This window comes from Vombatus ursinus, unplaced genomic scaffold, assembly GCF_900497805.2.
Source record: "Vombatus ursinus unplaced genomic scaffold, bare-nosed wombat genome assembly UNPS02014779.1, whole genome shotgun sequence".
NCBI classification, from domain to species: domain Eukaryota; kingdom Metazoa; phylum Chordata; class Mammalia; order Diprotodontia; family Vombatidae; genus Vombatus; species Vombatus ursinus.
Window position 1 is genome coordinate 9,655,623 of NW_020954557.1, and position 17,440 is coordinate 9,673,062.

Below are 17,440 nucleotides of genomic sequence, written 5' to 3' on the forward strand. Positions count from 1 at the left end.
GATTTTCCTTGTCAGGCTTTTAACTTTCTATGGTCAGGTTCTCTTTTTTTCTTTTTTTTTTTTGTTTGTTTGTTTGTTTTTCCCTCATTTTCCCAGTCTGTTTCTTGACTTTTAACTTTATGTTAACATTGGCCTCTGCTCCCTGGGTATCAGGAGATGTGTCCCAAGCTTCAGGATTTTTGTGTAGCTGTTTTCTGAGAGGTCTGTAAGTTTTCAGTTCTTATAAGGTGGTATGATCTAAGGAGAGGTGTGTTTACTACTCTCCTGGCCTGTGCTGTGGTCTGTGAGTGACCACAAGCACTCTTTTCTGCCCTGGAAATGTGACCAGGGTCCCTGCTTCCTTGCAGCCACAAGCTCTGATATGCTAGTGCTCCTCGTAACCCTGAGACTAAGGGTTGTGACTTGGATCTGAGTATAGGCATTGCAACAGAGTCCTACCCCCAGTGTTAGCAAAGAGACCCCTGTGATCTCTTTCTGACCAGTTGTTCAACTCCTTTACCATCTGTGCTACTGATTAGCTTAGCATACCTCTTAGAGATAATACAATTAAAAAGGTAGTGTGGCATAATATGAGTCAGGAAGACCTAGGTGCAAGTCCCGTCTGTCACATATTACCTATCAATCCTAGGAAAGTCACTTAATCCCTTAGTGCCTTAAGATCCTAAATTATAAAGGAGTTGATAGTCTGCAATGGTAGAGGGGGTTAATGAAAGCATAGGCCTAAAGCAACCTTTAACTGAGTGGTCACAAGCCCTTTGTGAGCAGGCATTCTCTCATTTTTTTGTTTGTTTTTTGTTTTATGTATCCTATGGCATATACCAGGGGGGGTTATGGTTAGGAATTTTGTAAACATTCATTTTTTTTCCCCATTAAGGTATATAATGGCACTTTGGTCTTTCTTTTTCTCTCTCTCTTTCTTTCTTTCTTTCTTTCTTTCTTTCTTTCTTTCTTTCTTTCTTCGCACTTTGGTCTTTCTTTTTCTCTCTCTCTTTCTTTCTTTCTTTCTTTCTTTCTTTCTTTCTTTCTTTCTTTCTTTCTTTCTTTCTTTCTTTCTGTCCTCCTTCCGTCCCTCCCTCCCTCCCTTCCTTCCTTCCTTCTTTCCTTCCTTCCTTCCTGTTGGGATTAAATGACTTGCTCAGAGTCACACAACTTGTAAGTGTCAAGTGTCTGATCTGAGATTGGATTTGAAATCAGGTCCTCCTGACTCCAAGGCTGGTGCTCTATCCATTGTGCCACCTAGCTGCCCTTCGGTCTTTCTTAGTTGCACTTGAAATGGAATACTTTTTGAAAACTTAACTTGAAAGATTTCTTGATTTTTTCCATGTATATTCTAGACCTTTTTTTTAATATTAAAAATTTTTCATATACTCCCAAATGTTGATAGCTGTACTCTTGGTAGCATCTCTTGAAAAAATACATGGTGACCAAAAAGTACCATGAATTCAGTAATACTTTAAAATGAATTTCTGTCTCATTATATAACAACATCTTAACCCATCTGAAAAATAGTAATACATATACATGTGAGACATTATTCAGTCTGTAGAAAGCATTTTTACATATTATACTGAGAAATTTAATGAAATTTCTGGTACAACTACTTTTGAAAATTAGAAGTCTGGTTGGATTGATAAAAATTTCAACCTTAAATCTGGTACCACATCCACCTTGTTGGAGTATTTGTATTTCTGTGATTATAAGTGCAAAAAATCCATTTTACAAATGTATTTTACGGGGAAAGGAATAAGGTACTTCACAGTTTTATCAAATATTTTTGGGGCTTTTGAATGAATAAGTAACTAGAAGTGAGCCAGATCCTTTTAGATGAAGACTTCCCTCTGTACTTTCCTCCCTTCCTTCCTGTCTTCCTCTCCTCCTTCCCCTGTCCCCTCCATCTTTTTTCTCCCTGTATGTTTCTCATTGGAAATGCAGCAGCCACCCAGGGACTTGATCCTGCTTCTGATCAGCACAGGAGCTCTCACTTAGTCCATTTCTGCTATGGGCCACTTCGTCACTCCTTAGGCAATCTGGTACCCCATTCTCTCTCAGGGAATCACATTATTTGGTGCTACGCTGTGTGTCTACACCTGATTGGCTAAGCCCACTGCAGCTTAGAACTTTCATGCTCTGGTGATCCACCAGCTTTAGCCTCTACAGTAGCAGTGATTACTGACCTGGGTTACCACACTTAGCTGTGAAGTCTAGTGTTATTTTGATTTTTTAAAAATTATATTACATATTTTTTTAATCAGTAAAAGTCTGTGTTCTCTGCCACCCCTTCTTTTTCCTACGTTGAGAATGAAAGAAAAACAGAGCCCCTGTTATCGATATATATAGTCATACAAAACAAATTTTCATTTGACCATGCCCACACACACACACACACACACACACACACACACACACACACACCCCCTCTCTTTCTTCACTCTGAGTTTTTTACCTTGTAGCATGTTCCATCATTACTCTTCTGGAATTGTGGTTGGTCATTAATTTTTCAGTTCCTAATTCTTTGGAAGTTGTTTGTCTTTACCATATTGTCATCTTTAAATTTTTCTCCTGGTTCTGTTCGCTAGTACATGTAAGTCTTCATAGGTTTCTCAGAAACCATCTCCTTCATCATTTCTTTTTTTTTTTTTTTTTGGCTATGCAATGGGGTTAAGTGACTTGCTCAGGATCACACAGCTAGTAAGTGTTATGTGTCTGAGACCAGATTTGAACTCAGGTCCTCCTGACTTCAGGGCTGATGCTTTATCCACTGTGCCACCTAGCTGCCCCTGCCTTCATCATTTCTTAAAGCATAATAATATTCTATTACATTTATATATTATAATTATTTCCCAGTTTATGGGCACCCCCTCAGATTCCCATTCTTTTCTAGCTCAAAAAGAGCTATAAAAATTTTTGTACATTTTTGTTATTTGTTTTGCTTAGGACTAATCAGTTTCTTAGTCTTCAGTCACTCTACTCTCTCCTTGTGCCTTCTCCCCTTTCCCTCTTATTTCTCTGTTGAGTGAAATGTGTTTCTGTATCTAGCTGTGTGTGTTTTCCATCTCTCCTTTGACTAGTTCAGATGTGAGTGAGGTTCAGGTGTCAGCCTCTTCCCTTCTACTCCTTCATCCTTGTTTGAATTGATGTCTGCTTGCATACGCCGGTTATGTGAGAGAATTTTCCGCAACCTAATTTCTTCCACTGGCTCCCTGCCAAGTGTATTCTTTCCCCCCTCCCTTTCTATATTTTTTTTAAGATCTTTAGCACATAATAGAACCGCTCTCAACCACTTATGTCTAATTAGACTCCCTCTGTGACCTCTGGTGATGATAGGGCTTACAGGGAACATATGTATCATCTCCCCATATTCAAATATAAGAAGTTTATTCTTGTTTAATCTCTTATGATATTTATTCACTTTTACCTTTCTATGTTTCTCAACTCCTGTGTTTGAGCTTCAGAGTTTCTATAAGGTTTCTTTCTTTTCATCAGGAATTCTTAGAAATCCTCTATTTCATTTAAAAGTCCATTTTTTTTTCCATTGTAGAATTATATTGAGATTTGATGGGTAAGTAGTTCTTGGCTGTATGCCTGTGTATCCTTTGCCTTCTGGAATATGGTATGCCAAGAGCTCTACTTTTTTATAGCCTTCTATAAACTGCTAGATTATGATCCTGATTGTGGCTACTTGACATCTTTCTTTCTGGCTGCTTTCAGTGTTTTGTTTTGTTTTTTTTTTTTTTTTGGTTTTTTTGTTTTTTTGTTTTTTTTTCTTTGACTTAGAACCTCTTGATTTTGTCTAATATTCCTAATTTTCATTTTGGGGAATTTATTTCAGGAGGTCACTGGTGGATTCCTTTTACTTTTACTTTGTCCTTTGGTTCTAAGAGATCTGAGCAGTTTTCTTTTTAAAATTTCTTGAAATAAGATATCTAGGTTTTTGTTTTGATCATGGCATTCAGGTAGTTTGTTTCCTCAGTCTGTTTTCCTGGTCATTTGTTTTTACTATGAGATATCCTATGTTTTCTTCTATTTTTTTTTAAGTGTTTTGACTTTGTTTTAATGTTTCTTGTTGCCTCCTAGAGCTGACTTCTGTTTGTTCCTTTCTGATTTTCAGGGAGTTTATTGCTTGAGTAAGGTTTTGTACTTCTTGGGCCAAGCTATTAATTCTTTTTCTAAACCTTTCTTCTATAGCTCTCTTTCTTTTCCAGTTTTTCCCCCAGTAATAACATTTAATTTATAAAAGTACTTTAACTCTTTAAAAAAACCCAAAAAACTCTTGCTTCATCTCTTCTGGGAATTGTAGTTGAATTTGTGCCCAAGCTGGTTTTTTTTTTTTTCTTATAAGGCTTTGTAGATGTTTTGGAGTCATTCTTTTCTTCTGGGTTTGCATCTTCAGTGTTCTTATTACCATAATAACTTTTTATAGTGGGATTTTTTTTGTTTGCTCATTATTCCAGACTACTTCCTGACTTTGGACTTGATGTGTACAGTGGAGCTTTGTGGCACTTCTGGACAGAAGTGAGCTGGTTCTCTTGCTGCTTTCTTGGAACATTTAGTGTTACATTGTTTCAGGATCTCAGGGACAGGCTGGGAGCCTGCAAGCTTTCAATGTTCCCAAAAAAGGTCTGTTCCAGGGCATAGTCTAATTGTTACTCCGCCTGGTCTGAGCTTTGCACATTCTTGACCTGGGTTTGGGTCTGAGCAACAGAAGACTGGTGTCAGCCAGAAGGAAAGCTCTATTGGTTCAGAGTGATAGAACTGCAGGCTCCTCTCAGTCTGGGATTCCTGCCTTGGTTATTCCTCTGCAGGTTTCAGACTAGGCTGAAGGCTGGAATTCAGCCCCTGCTTGGCTTTTGGGATCTGAGCACCATTGCTGCTACTTGATTCTGAACTTACTTCTCTTTTAGTATACAGCTCAGGGTTTAAGATTGTTGGGAGTTGGGGAGGAGTGGAAGGTAGGTACCGTTGTCAGTCTGCCCTAGATCTGGGACCAGGAACTGGGTAGTGAGCAACAAAGTTGCCCGGTCACACCTGTCCTGATCTCAGTGTCCCGATACAAGTCTGGGACCTCTTCTTGCCCTGGTGGTCTTTGTCTGGGTGCTGGAATGTTCTGTATGGCTTCTGGCCATCCCATCCTCAGTATCTGCAGAACTCTCTGTGTCTCTATGCCAACCTGGTCTGTAACATGACTAAATGTGACTGTCTTGGATCTCCCTATCAGGATTCAGTCAGGTGCATTTTCTAGGTCTATTTGAAGGAGATTTTTTTCTTGGGGGCAAGGGGAGATAATGGAGCTTATTATACTACTTCTTGCTACTCTCCCATCTTGCTTTTGCATCTTCCATGAAGACATGTTTTAAAGAATTATGACATGACAGTTTTTAGTGTTTTTTTTTCTTTTGATGTCAGATATGGGACTATAGCATTATTAATATTCACAGAAGGGTTACTGATCATTCATGTCTTTACTCAGGAACTCATTGTTTATAATTCACATTTTGTTAGCACTAAATAATGACCTTAGTGATAATAATGCTTTGGTATTTATACTGATTTGGGAGCTTCTTCCAGAATTCCTCAGTCCCTTTGTAGGGAACCACTAAGGTAGATACATATGTAAAATGTAAGCTGATATTAATACAGTGTATTAAATGTACTGTTTTTCTTATTCTTTTTGTTTTCTTACTTTGTTACTATTTTTATTTCTCTTAAAAATATTTCTAGAGAGGCTGGAAATAATGTTCAGTACATTTGGAGCTATTATTCAGTAGCTGAATTGAAGAAGATGATGGATGCATTTGATACTTGGGAAGGTGAAGGTATGATGTCAGTGATTTTTTTCCATAGTAGCAGTTAAACTTTTCTTAGAACCACAAAGTGTGTTTTAATAGTATGGTGCTTTTGTTAGGGAAGTTCTCAGAATGTGTCCAGCAAGCAATTGTCAGATTGTTCAGGATAATATACTAAGGTGGTTTAGTTATAAGGCCATGTGTCATGAGTTGCTTGTTGTCATTATTAGCCTATTTTTATTACCTTATCATTCAGTTCAATTCAGCAATTTGTTTTGGTTTTAGAGAATGTGATCCAAAGCCAGTTAATATTTTAATGACACATTCCAATTTGTAAAACATATTTTTGAAATTAGATTGTTTTTTAGGAGGATTCATCAAAAATTAATTTTAATTGATACATTTTGTTTTTGAATTCACTTTTATTTCCAAATGTGTCCTTCCCTCTCCCCTACCTAGCAAAGTATCTATTGTACCAAAGAATAATGAAGAGGGGAGAAATTGAGTTGAGCAAAACAGACCAACACATCAACCAAGTGTTATTATATATAGTATTCCATATCCTTAGTTCCTCAGCTCTGCAAAGAAGGGCAGGAGGAGCATTTCCTCATTTCTTCTGGGCTTAGTGTGGTCATTATAATTGCACAGTGTTTAGTTTCCTTTTTTTGTTGTTTTTGTTCCCTTCGTTGTTGTATGTAGTTTTTCTGGTTCTGCTTACTTTACTATACATCAATTCATATATATCTTCCCATGTTTCTCTGATTTCTTTATATTTATCATTTTTTATGGTACAGTAAATATTACATTACATTCTTGTTTTTTTTTAACCATTCCCTAATTTATGGGAATCTCTTTATTTCCACTTCTTTGATACTCAAGTGCTGCTATGAATATTTAAATGTTTATTGGACTTTTCTTTCAGTTTTTGACTCCTTTGGGGTTTTTGCCTACCAATGGGATCTCTGGGTCAAAGGGTACTGACATTTTAGTCCTTTTTTAAAGCAGAAATTCGAATTGCTTTTTAGAATGATTGGATCAATTCATAGCTCCAACAGTGTATTAGTATGCTTATCTTTTTGTAGCTGCTCCAACATTGACTCTTCCTATATTATATTCTCTTTAGCAATTGACTGTGTGTGAAGTAGAACTTCAGAATTATTTTGATTTGCACTTCCTCTTATTATTGATGATTTGGAATAATCTTTCATATGATTGTTCCTGGTTTGCAGTTCTTTTGAGATCTGTTTTTTCATCCTGTTTGACCACTTAGGATTTAGAATTCTAAAAAGGATCCTGGCCTAGTTTTTTGATCAAGGGGAATCATTAGTGAACAAAAGGAACTTACTATCTTTACAATATATAATATAATTGAATCTTAACTCTTACATGTATGCCCATAGAAAATGAAACAAATGTGTTAGTGGTTCTTCCTGCCCACTTCTGTGCTTTGGTATGTGGATGGTAGAACAAAAGGAGTGTTTTATGTATACTTTTTGAAGAGCTAATTTTATTTGATATTCCTTGGAGAAAGAAACTAGAACTGCATTTTCATTGTTTTATGGAACTTCTGGATGATGAAATTTTCTCTATTATGGAGGTTCGCACTTTCTGTGTAATTTATGGTCTTAGAGAGTTTGCCTAGTGTCCTACAGCCAGTATGGATCAGATTCTGAGGCCAGCTCTCTATCTTCTCTGCCATGCTATGTCTCATATTCCTTACTCTTAGGAAATATTCAGATATTTTCATAGAGCCTACATGTTTTATGCTGAATTCCTGTCCCCTTTCTTCAGTGATTACTATAAAATAACATTTATGGTATTTCCCTTCTAGATAGAGACTGATAATAGTACCTTATGGCAGTCTTTTTGATGGAAAGGACCTTAAAGACCCTCTAGCTCAACTTCCTCATTTTGTAGAGTAGACTGAGGCCTAGAGAAGGGCAAGTGATCTGCTCAAGGTGGCACAGTGTCAGAGCTGGAATTTGAACCCAAATGTTCATAATCCTAATGCAGTGTTCTTTCTGTTGTGCCAGCCTCCCTCTCCCTAATGATTTGGTTGTAAATCTGTTGTGCAATTTACATTTATATATTTGTGCTTCTGTTGTAGTAGAATATGCGAAATTAACGATTCCGCTTGATCTTATATGGCTTCTTGATGCTCAGTATTTCAATATGGGATCTCATTCTAATGTTTGCTTTTGTACTGTAGGTGTTAGCTACTGGCGTGTTCCACAGGAATTGATAGAATGCTGGACTCTTGAAGAGCGACCTTTACAGGGAAATTTTCGTCACATGGCTCCAATTAGAAAAAGGTTATTTCCTTTATTGATTATTCTTTGCCATCTTGGTCAAGGATCTACATTTTTATTGTTTTTTTTAAAAAGAGAAAATAATCCTTGCTTCTCTTCAGATAAGTTCTGAAATGACTGAAATATAATTTGTGTTTTCTCTTATTATCTTTTAGACTTTTTTGTATTTATTACTAAATTACCTATGTTGTGTCACATTCATTTAGATTTATTTTAACTGAACAAAATTTGGTCCACCTCCACTAAGGGTCAGGAAAAGGAAAAAGAGAGTATTGGAAATCAGGAGAGAGATTTAAAGATCAGATTTAAAGAAAGATTCAAACATCAAATGAAATAATATATGTGAAACACTTTGTAACCCTTAAAGTTCTGTAATAAATGGTAGCTATTGTTATTAAAGATACGTTAATTCAGTTGGTTTAAAAAATCACATAACTATAATTGCATCTTATTTTTATGGAGTGTTTTGTAGTGCACCGCTTTATGTATACTGTATCTTTTGGTATGTGTAACAACAGTCTTGTGAAATGTATATTACAAATACAATCACTCCCAGGTTATATATGAGGAGCTCAGGAAAATTAGGAATTTGCCCAATGTCACAAAGCTATTAAGAGACAGAGCTGGGGATTCACCTAGATCTTCATACTCTAAGTCCTATATCCCCTCTACTCTATCCTGTCTCAGTAATAAGATTTCTATCCTAAATTTTTTTTTGTGAATAGTATTTTATTTTTTTCAATTACATGTAAAGATAGTTTTCAACATTCCTTTTTTTTGTAAGATTTTGAGTTCCAAATTTTTGTCCCTTTCTCTCATCCCCCTCCCCAAGATGGCAAGCAATCTGATATAGGTTATATATATGCAATCATGTTAAACATATTTCCACATTAGTCATGTTGTGAAAGAAGAAACATAACAAAAGGGGAAAAGCATGAAAAACAAACAGAAAAGAGAAAATAGGATGCTTTGATCTGCAGTTAGACTCTATAGTTCTTTCTCTGGATGTGGACAGCATTTTCCATCATGAGTGTTTTGGAATTGTTTTAGTCTATCCTAAAATTTTAACGTCATTATTGGGGTGGCATATACTGGCACTTATTTTAATAAATACATTTATTTATAAGTATATACTCTGTAATCAAAGAAAGTATTTAAACAGTATACCTATGTATTCCATTTATCATTGAAATAGATGAGAATCAGTGTTACCTTAGTGGATAGAAGGCTACTTTGCCACCAGTAAGATGGGGTTCAAGTCCTGCTTGTGACAAAACACTGGTTGTGTGTCCCTGGCCAGGTCACTTCAACTCTCAGTGTCCCAGGCAGCTCTCTAGGATTCCTGTTTCATATCATGTGATAGCTACCATTTATGTAGTACTTCCAGGTTTTCAAAATGTTTTGCATATGTTATCTCATTTGATCCTCACAACAACCCAGGGAGGTAGGTGCTATTATTATCCCCATTTTATAGATGAGGAAACTGAGGCAGAGAGAGATTAAATGACTTTCCCAGGGTCACACAGCTAATAAGCATATGAGGTAGGATTTAAACTCAGGTCTTCTAGTCTCTGGGTACATAACAAACTATCATGATTCTAGTTACCTGTCTTTATTGGTGGTGGAAGTTCCTCACACCAGTTGAATCATAGGTTTAGAAATAGATATAAAACTACTGCGAAAGAGGTTATACAGCTTTATGGAAATTGAATTTGATTTATTTAAACTATGTCTACAATATGTTTTTGATAGAAGAATATGTTGGTTTTTTTTTTTATTAAAGATTCTGATATAATAGAAGTTTAGATGAGTGATTTTTTGTTTTTGTACAACATGAAAAACCTGGTCATATCTCTTGGATTATATACATGTAGAATAATTTTTGCATCTTGAATGTTGGAAATTCTTAATGATATATCCGGAAATATTCTTTGCTTCTATCATCAAATAGTTCAAAATTTTTTATTTAGTAGGATTTTATGAGTGAATAAATTATCCATTTAAAAATTAGCATTAGATCCACTCTCATACAGCTCTGAATTCAACTGTATTTAAAACATATTTTTATGTGTTTTTCCTCCGGTTCTGGGCTAGATGTCATCTGGTTCTGTGAATGCTGTTCTCCTTCACATTTCCTGATTTCTTGATCACTTAGTGTAGTGAGATTTCTATTTCCTTTAGTGTCCTTTAAGGTTTTGTCTGTCTTCTAATATCTACTTTCTCTGTCTTTCACAGATGTTCAGAGTGGATTTATTTCAGACCTATGTTAGCTCTTTTTTCTATATATGTTATCTCCTATTTCTTAGAACCTCTTATTTTTTTTTTTAACTGTTTTTTTGAACATGCTTTCTAAAATTAGTAAATTATTAGAAGGTCTAGGCATAGGGGTGGGGAACCTGCGGCCTCAAGGCCACATGTGGCCTTCTAGGTTCTTGGGTGCAGCCTTTTGATCATAGTTTTACAGAAGAAGTGCTTTTATTAAGGGAATTTGTTCTACGAAGTTTGGATTGAGTCAAAGGGTTGCACTCAAGGTAACCGGTTCCCTACCTAGTAGGGGCAAAATAATGAAATCTGCAATATAGATAAGTAAAAAGTCAATAGGGCTAAATTTTAGGGTGAATGTATATTACGCTATATCCAAGTGTTCCATTCACTGAGATTCTATTAACCTCTGACCAATTCATAATGATGAATCTGAATTTGTAGAAAATTCTGAAATTCCTCCTGAATCATCAGAATATTTTTATGTTATATTTATCATAGTTCTTAGTGTTAATTATATTTTAATATTTTTTGATTTTTTTTGAGTATTGCCAATCCATATGTGATATATATGGTAATTTTATTAACCAGAATATTTAATTAACTAGATTCATTCCTGACATTTCCAGATAACAGTTTACTCTTTATCTTCTTGTGTTTTAGAAGCTAATTTTGTTTAAATATAATAAATACAATATAGCAAAAATTATATGTCTCTTTTATGTAGATCGCTATTCTAGGCTTGGAGTAGATGGAGAATTAAGATAAAACATAATACCTGCTCTTAAAAAGTTTATAGTTTAGTAAATTTAGTTGAAAGATTTAGAGGAATCTTATCAAATCCAATATTTGATAAGCAATTACTTCATGTATAGGAAGAAATTAATAGAGTAAAAAATATTTCTAAAAGAAGAGGAAGAGAAACTAAATACAAAAGAAAGTGATGGAAACAGTGGGAAGACTAGGCATACAGCACTAGGTAGCTGTTTTCTACCTTTTTCATCTTGCTTTTCTTGTTCCATTTTTGGTTTTATGATAATCCTTATTCTTAGTTTATTATCTTTCCCAAACTTGTCTGATATTTCCCTGAATATCATTGTGTAGTGGAAAGAGTACAAAAGAAAGATTCTGAGCAGTACTTGAGTTCTAGCTCAGCCACTGAACTGGTCAAGGATGAGTCATATGGCCTCTCTGAATCTTGGTTTCCTCATCTGTAAATTAAGACTAACTGATAATTGCTGCTCTTTGTACAGCACTCCACAATTTATGAAACTCTTTCCTCACAACAGTCCTGAAGTCAGAAAGTAGTCTGCATGTTATCTCCATTTTACACATGTGGAAACTGAGGCTGTGAGATGTGAAATGATTTGTCTGTGGTTATAGAGCTTGTCTCTATCAGCAAGTGGAAATTGAACTCAAGTTTTTCTTGACCTGAGTCTAATGTTCTCTACTTCATACTGTATTGCTTCTTCAGTGATCTTCAAATGTTTTTTAAGGCCCGTTCCATCTCTGACTTGCCATAATGTGTGATTCTGTTATATATCACACCATACCATGGGTTTGGTTCAATTGAGGATCAAATCCTGTTTCAGGTATGTAGTGATATATTTTGTAGTTCTTTCAATTGAACAGCAGACTGAGTAGCCTCTTTGTTCCCCGATGCCAGTTTCATAATTCAGTTGTTTATATTGTTTGAAATTTGTCATTTAAAACAACATTTCTTTTTTTTTTTTTTTGGCTTTTTGGTGAAGCAGTTGGGGTTAAGTGACTTTCCCAGGGTCACACAGCTAGTAAGTAAAACAACATTTCTTATAAAAGTAATGACAGTTATTTATGAGATTGTTAACTTTATTTAGTGTGTGGTTTTATACAGGAGATTAGCTTTACCAATTTTTAAAAAATCTTTGGGCTTGAAAGAAACCTTTTTGTGTAGCCTGAAGATTAACTTTGGAGACATTAATTCATTACTGTGGGTTGTGTAAAATCTTGAAAATGACAGTCCTTTATATTTACAGGCGCTTGATAGCCTTGAATGAAGAAGAAGAGGATGGTGTGAACTGTAAAGCAGGACCTAAACCCATTAGATTTTTGGGTCCTTCAACAAGCACACATATCAGAGTCAAGAATTCTTCTTCAGTAAAGGTGATTACATCTAATACTTCAAAAACCTCTTCCCAGATGACAATTAAGCGGCCCAGTAGTGGCAGTCATTTAGTTCGATGCCATGCAGGGTCAAAAACCATACCTGACCCTGGCATTTCTTCAGTGGCTGTGAATTCACAAACACCCTATGGAACTGGAAGTGCAGAAAATGGTGAAACCCATACATCTCCAGTGAAGGCTTCCCTGTCAGAAAAGAAGCCTACCCCTACTCGAGTGATCAAACTGAAGCGGACTCCTCTGTGTACCGCAACACCTCACCTGTCTTCTCCAGGAATGAATAAAACAAACCATCCCGAAGCCCCGTCTGCTGAAATGCCCAATACTTCCAGTGTGTGGGCCCAAAATGTGAAGAATGAGAATAACTAACAGTAACCAGTGTGGACTTAAAATTTCTTGTCTTTATTTTTTAGAACTTCTAACCTGTATGGTACAATAAGTATCATTTGATACGGTAGTCATGGAAACTACAAATTTGAGAGTTACTGGGGAGTTTGTGGGCAATAGGAGTTTTGACTGAAAGATTAAATGGTTAGGACTGATATGTTGTTTTTGAAATTTTGCAACATTTAGTTTTTACATAGGCATAGTTATGAATCTCAAATTTTAAAAGAATTGCTGGATTTGTTTTAATTTTTTTATGACACAGAGGCAAGCAAAGTAGTCATCAGATAATCTTTGTCCTAACTAATTCAGGCAAAAAAAAATGATAAATCTAAACTTTGATTGGGACTGGAGCACTTTCATATTTTCATATTTATTGAAAGCCAGGGCTTGGAGTATGTCACAGTGTTAATGGACAGCAGTTGGTATCTATATTACTATATTCTGTGTTAGTTAAAAGATTGGAAAACAAAATGTAGAACTCCTAGGTTTGTTCAAGTGGAAATAACCCCCATCCAGTCTAGGCTGTATGACAGGAAAATATGGGAAGGGAGGACATATAAGACAATACTTTGAGATCATACCTTGACTCTTAAAATTTTAAAGAGTGTTTTCTCTTTCTCTCTCTCTCTCTCTCTCTCTCTCTCTCTCTTTCTTTCTTTCTCTTTCTCTCTCTCTCTCTCACACACACACACACACGACCTTTCTTACTGCTTTCCTTTTACATATCTGTTTGGATTTAATGTAAGGGGAATTATTAGGGCATAAATTATAGGGTACTTCTTTAGAATGATTTGATAAGAGGTTGTTTTCTCTTATTTTGGTTAACAGGAATTTTTTTTTTTTTTTTTACATTTTAAAGGCTCTTTGAAACAATAGAAGTTGGAAGTTTAACTGTCTTCTAAAATAAAGCTAATATTTTTCAAAAAATGACCAAACACTAAAGGAAGGCACTCATTACACAACATAATTTGTATGCATATAACTTTCCACATGGGAAGATGAATTTAAGATTTTTTTACAGAATATTTGGATTAATCATCTATTTTTCCATGAATATTCAGTTGCATATATTTTACCTTTTACATTTTTTATTTTATATCTGAAGTCTTTCTACCTTCAAGGGATAGTATGCCTTTTGTGTTTTTACAACTAATTTCATAAAACAATACTTTCTACTTCACTACTCATCAGAATATTCGGATCGATTTGAAAGAATAAGCTAAAGATCCTTAAGAGGACTAATTTTACAAAAATAAAATAAAACTTTTCCAGAAAAAGAAATTGTGATGATTTTTTTGTGAATGCATTTTCCTAGGTCTCATTGCCCTTTGATAGTAATCACATTTGCAGTTATGTAGATTGGGAACTTTTCTTTTGACTTTGAATAATGCAGAAAATAATTAAACATAAATAGAGAAGTATGCTATCACAATAGATTATATTTACATATACCAAAGCCTTTGAATTGGAGTTTTCGTGGTGTAGAATTTTTAATAGGTGTAGAATGTTGAAGATCTATGACAGTGCTGCCACAAAGTAACAGTCTCCCATATTCTATGTGTTTAAAGCATGCAGTCCTTGAAAAAATACAATTGGTTTCAAATACTATTGAAAAGATATACATCAGAATATAGGTATTCAGAACTTTAAAGAATATATTGAGTTCTCATATTTATCCAGAGGGGCCAGTATTGGGAGAGAAAGGTAGATTGTATTGTTGACAAGTTGTCAGTATGTTTAAATAAAGGCAACTAGCAGCTGTGTAGAAGGGCTTTTGCTTACAAGACAAAAGATAATTTGAATTGTTTAGCAATCCTGTGCCTTTTTTGTTAAATATGCGAAATGAAATCAATTTAGCTTAACAATCCTTTATTTGGGTTCCTTTGAGAATTTATTTGGGGCAAAATGTAAAGGAAACTGAAGAAACCATGATTGGGGAGGGATAGTTAAAACTGGTGCCAGGAAACAAAGTCAAATGAAAGGTGTTGGTCTTATTAAGCTTTTTGTTTTCCTATCTTGACATGATCATTAGTTTCATAAACAAAACAAAATAAATTCCCATAACAGCAAAGTACAAAGATCCTTAATTAAAATCTGATATAACTTCACAAATGTAAATACCTCTATAAGGGAAAGTGGGTAAGCTTGTGGATAGCTTGATACAATCTGCCATTCCTGGGAAAATGACCTGAAAGCACGTCTTATAGATTGTGGGTTATTGATATTTTTGTTTTGCATGCTTCTCCAGTAGCCCTGCAGTTGGTCAGGTAATGGAATCTATATCAATGACATGCATATGTTGATGTCCTTCAGGCCAAAAGTAATCTTAATTTACTTTGTTTTCTTCATGAAATCTATATTTTGAGGAATGATTTTACACAGATAAAATAAAGACTTCCACTGGAGGAGAGGATTTGGAGTTAGTCAAAAAAAGTTAAGAAAATCATAGTAATTTTTGGTATATTGAGGTCTGACCTTAAGTTGGATTTAAAGTATATTATATCAGTTCAGTAAAAAAGACTGAAAAGGGTATGCTTACCAAGATTAAAAAATTCGTTTTTGAGTTGCCAAAAAAAAAAGATTGCAAATTATTACCAACATGGTCCTTAAATTGTTCTTTATAAATAAAAGCATCTTTAGTTGAAGTAATCACAACAAATAGCTGCACAACAGATTAAAAAAAGAAATGCTATGCCAGTATAAACTAAGTGGAGGAATTAAAGTAGATAGGGTTAGATAAAGTAGGTAGATAACTTTTGACTAAGTTCTGGATATAAGCTGACCCAGTGAATTGTGTTGATTCAAACTGGTGTTCAAGTCAGGTTAACACAACAACACATCTCATAGAATGAAAACATTTTAGTTTCAGACTCATTGTCTAGAGCATTGGGCAAGGAGTTTTAGTATACTTGAATTCTAGTACTCTTCTGTGCAGTGCAGATTTTCCATTTATTAATTGGGAATCAGATAGTTGTTTAGTGTCTCCTGCAAAAGGCAATACAAGGAAATATCTTTAAAAAGGTTACAGTATGGCTAGGGAGATGACAATTGAACAGTTACAAACAGGCAAAAAGTAAATTCCAAATGATTAGTATGAGCAATAATTCCTACAGGGATTACCAGCAAGGAAAAAATAACTTCCACCTGCAGGTAGTTAGGGAAGGTTTCACTGAAGAGATGAGATTTCTAGCTGGCCATTGGAGGATTGGAAAGGTTTGTAGAAACAATGGGGAGGAAGGACATTTCTTTTGCGGACATGGCAGTAGCAATGACAAGAAGCTGGAAAGACATGAGCTATGTTCAGAGAAAGGAGAGTACTTGTTCTGAAGCAGAGGGTTTGAGTAGTAAGCAGTAAGTTTGCGAAAGGTTAGGGCCAGAGATAGAGGGCCTTGAATGTCAGGCTAAGAAGTTTGAACTTTATTTTGTAGGCAGAGAAATGATGAAAATGAGTTTTGAGGATGAATGTGACAGTGGTTGGATTGGGATTGAGTTAAGGCAGCTATACATCTACATAATTGTAAGGATCAATGGCATTTATATGTGATAGTGCTTTATTATAACTTTTGCCAGTTATTATAATTACTACTAGTAAGAACTGATACATAACTAATACTCAGGTGTCATTTTTCCCCCATGTTGTTTAGAGCCATGTAGAGACCTCTAAAGCTTCATCTCTACATCTCAATGAGGTAGGTAGGTGACATAGGCCTGATTTATTGATGAAAAACTGGAACCTGATACTTCTAGGGACTTGTTGGCAGGCCATTCAGTGTGTCATATTCCCTATGATAATCATAAAAGCTCAGGCTCTTGTCTTCGAAGCCTTCCCAGAGGCAATTTATTTATTCACCACAAGTTAAACAAAATTACATTGTATTGATGCTCGAAAAAGATTTACAGACTTGCCAGGCTCTACTTAAATAAAAATTGAGAGAGAATAACTATATAAGTATACCTTGCTTTATCAAAAAAAAAGTTTCAAAAATTGTAAGTGTACTGAGTGAACTCATTAAGTGAAGTTACTGGTGAATCACTTTGTAAAGAGAGAAACTGTAGGATTTATGTTTATTGTTTACATTGAAACAGTTGGTACATGATCTTGATCTGAATACTATATTCTGCAAGCTTGTACTTAGTGAAATGAGGAGAGAAAAGCCGTACAAAATATGAGAAGAAATATTCTAAATGACTTATCTATTTCAGGCATTGTGCTTATCAGGTAACTAAGGATTTTTAAAGGTGATGGTGAGGTTTTTTCATGTATATTTCTATGCTTATAAGTATTTAAGTCTATTCCAGATGGTGTATTTTAGTTGTCTAAGAACTTTTAATAATGATGGCAAGGTTTTTCCATATGTATTTATATATTGAAACTACCCATTGAATATCATCAATTAAATGCTATATGTTCTTTTCTTACTGAATAGTGAGTGAATGATTCTTTAAGTTGGCTTTGCATTTAGTACATAGAATTTTGAACATTCAGTAGTCAAAAGGAAACATGAATACCTAATGAAAAAATTGCTTTGTTTCCAGCTG

At 35.0% G+C, this 17,440-nt stretch overlaps 1 protein-coding gene across 2 annotated transcripts in view; it reads left to right on the plus strand.

The window, feature by feature from the left end:
* KCTD18 (potassium channel tetramerization domain containing 18) overlaps positions 1 to 17,278 on the plus strand; it is a 29,242-nt gene extending 11,964 nt beyond the window's left edge. For both annotated transcript variants that reach the window (XM_027866017.1, XM_027866016.1), the window contains 3 exons: positions 5,719 to 5,813; positions 7,993 to 8,095; positions 12,370 to 17,278. In XM_027866017.1, coding sequence (XP_027721818.1) covers positions 5,719 to 5,813; positions 7,993 to 8,095; positions 12,370 to 12,883 — 712 coding nt within the window. In that variant the 3' untranslated portion in view covers positions 12,884 to 17,278. The remainder of the gene's footprint in view (positions 1 to 5,718; positions 5,814 to 7,992; positions 8,096 to 12,369) is intronic.
* Positions 17,279 to 17,440: the final 162 nt, after the last annotated feature.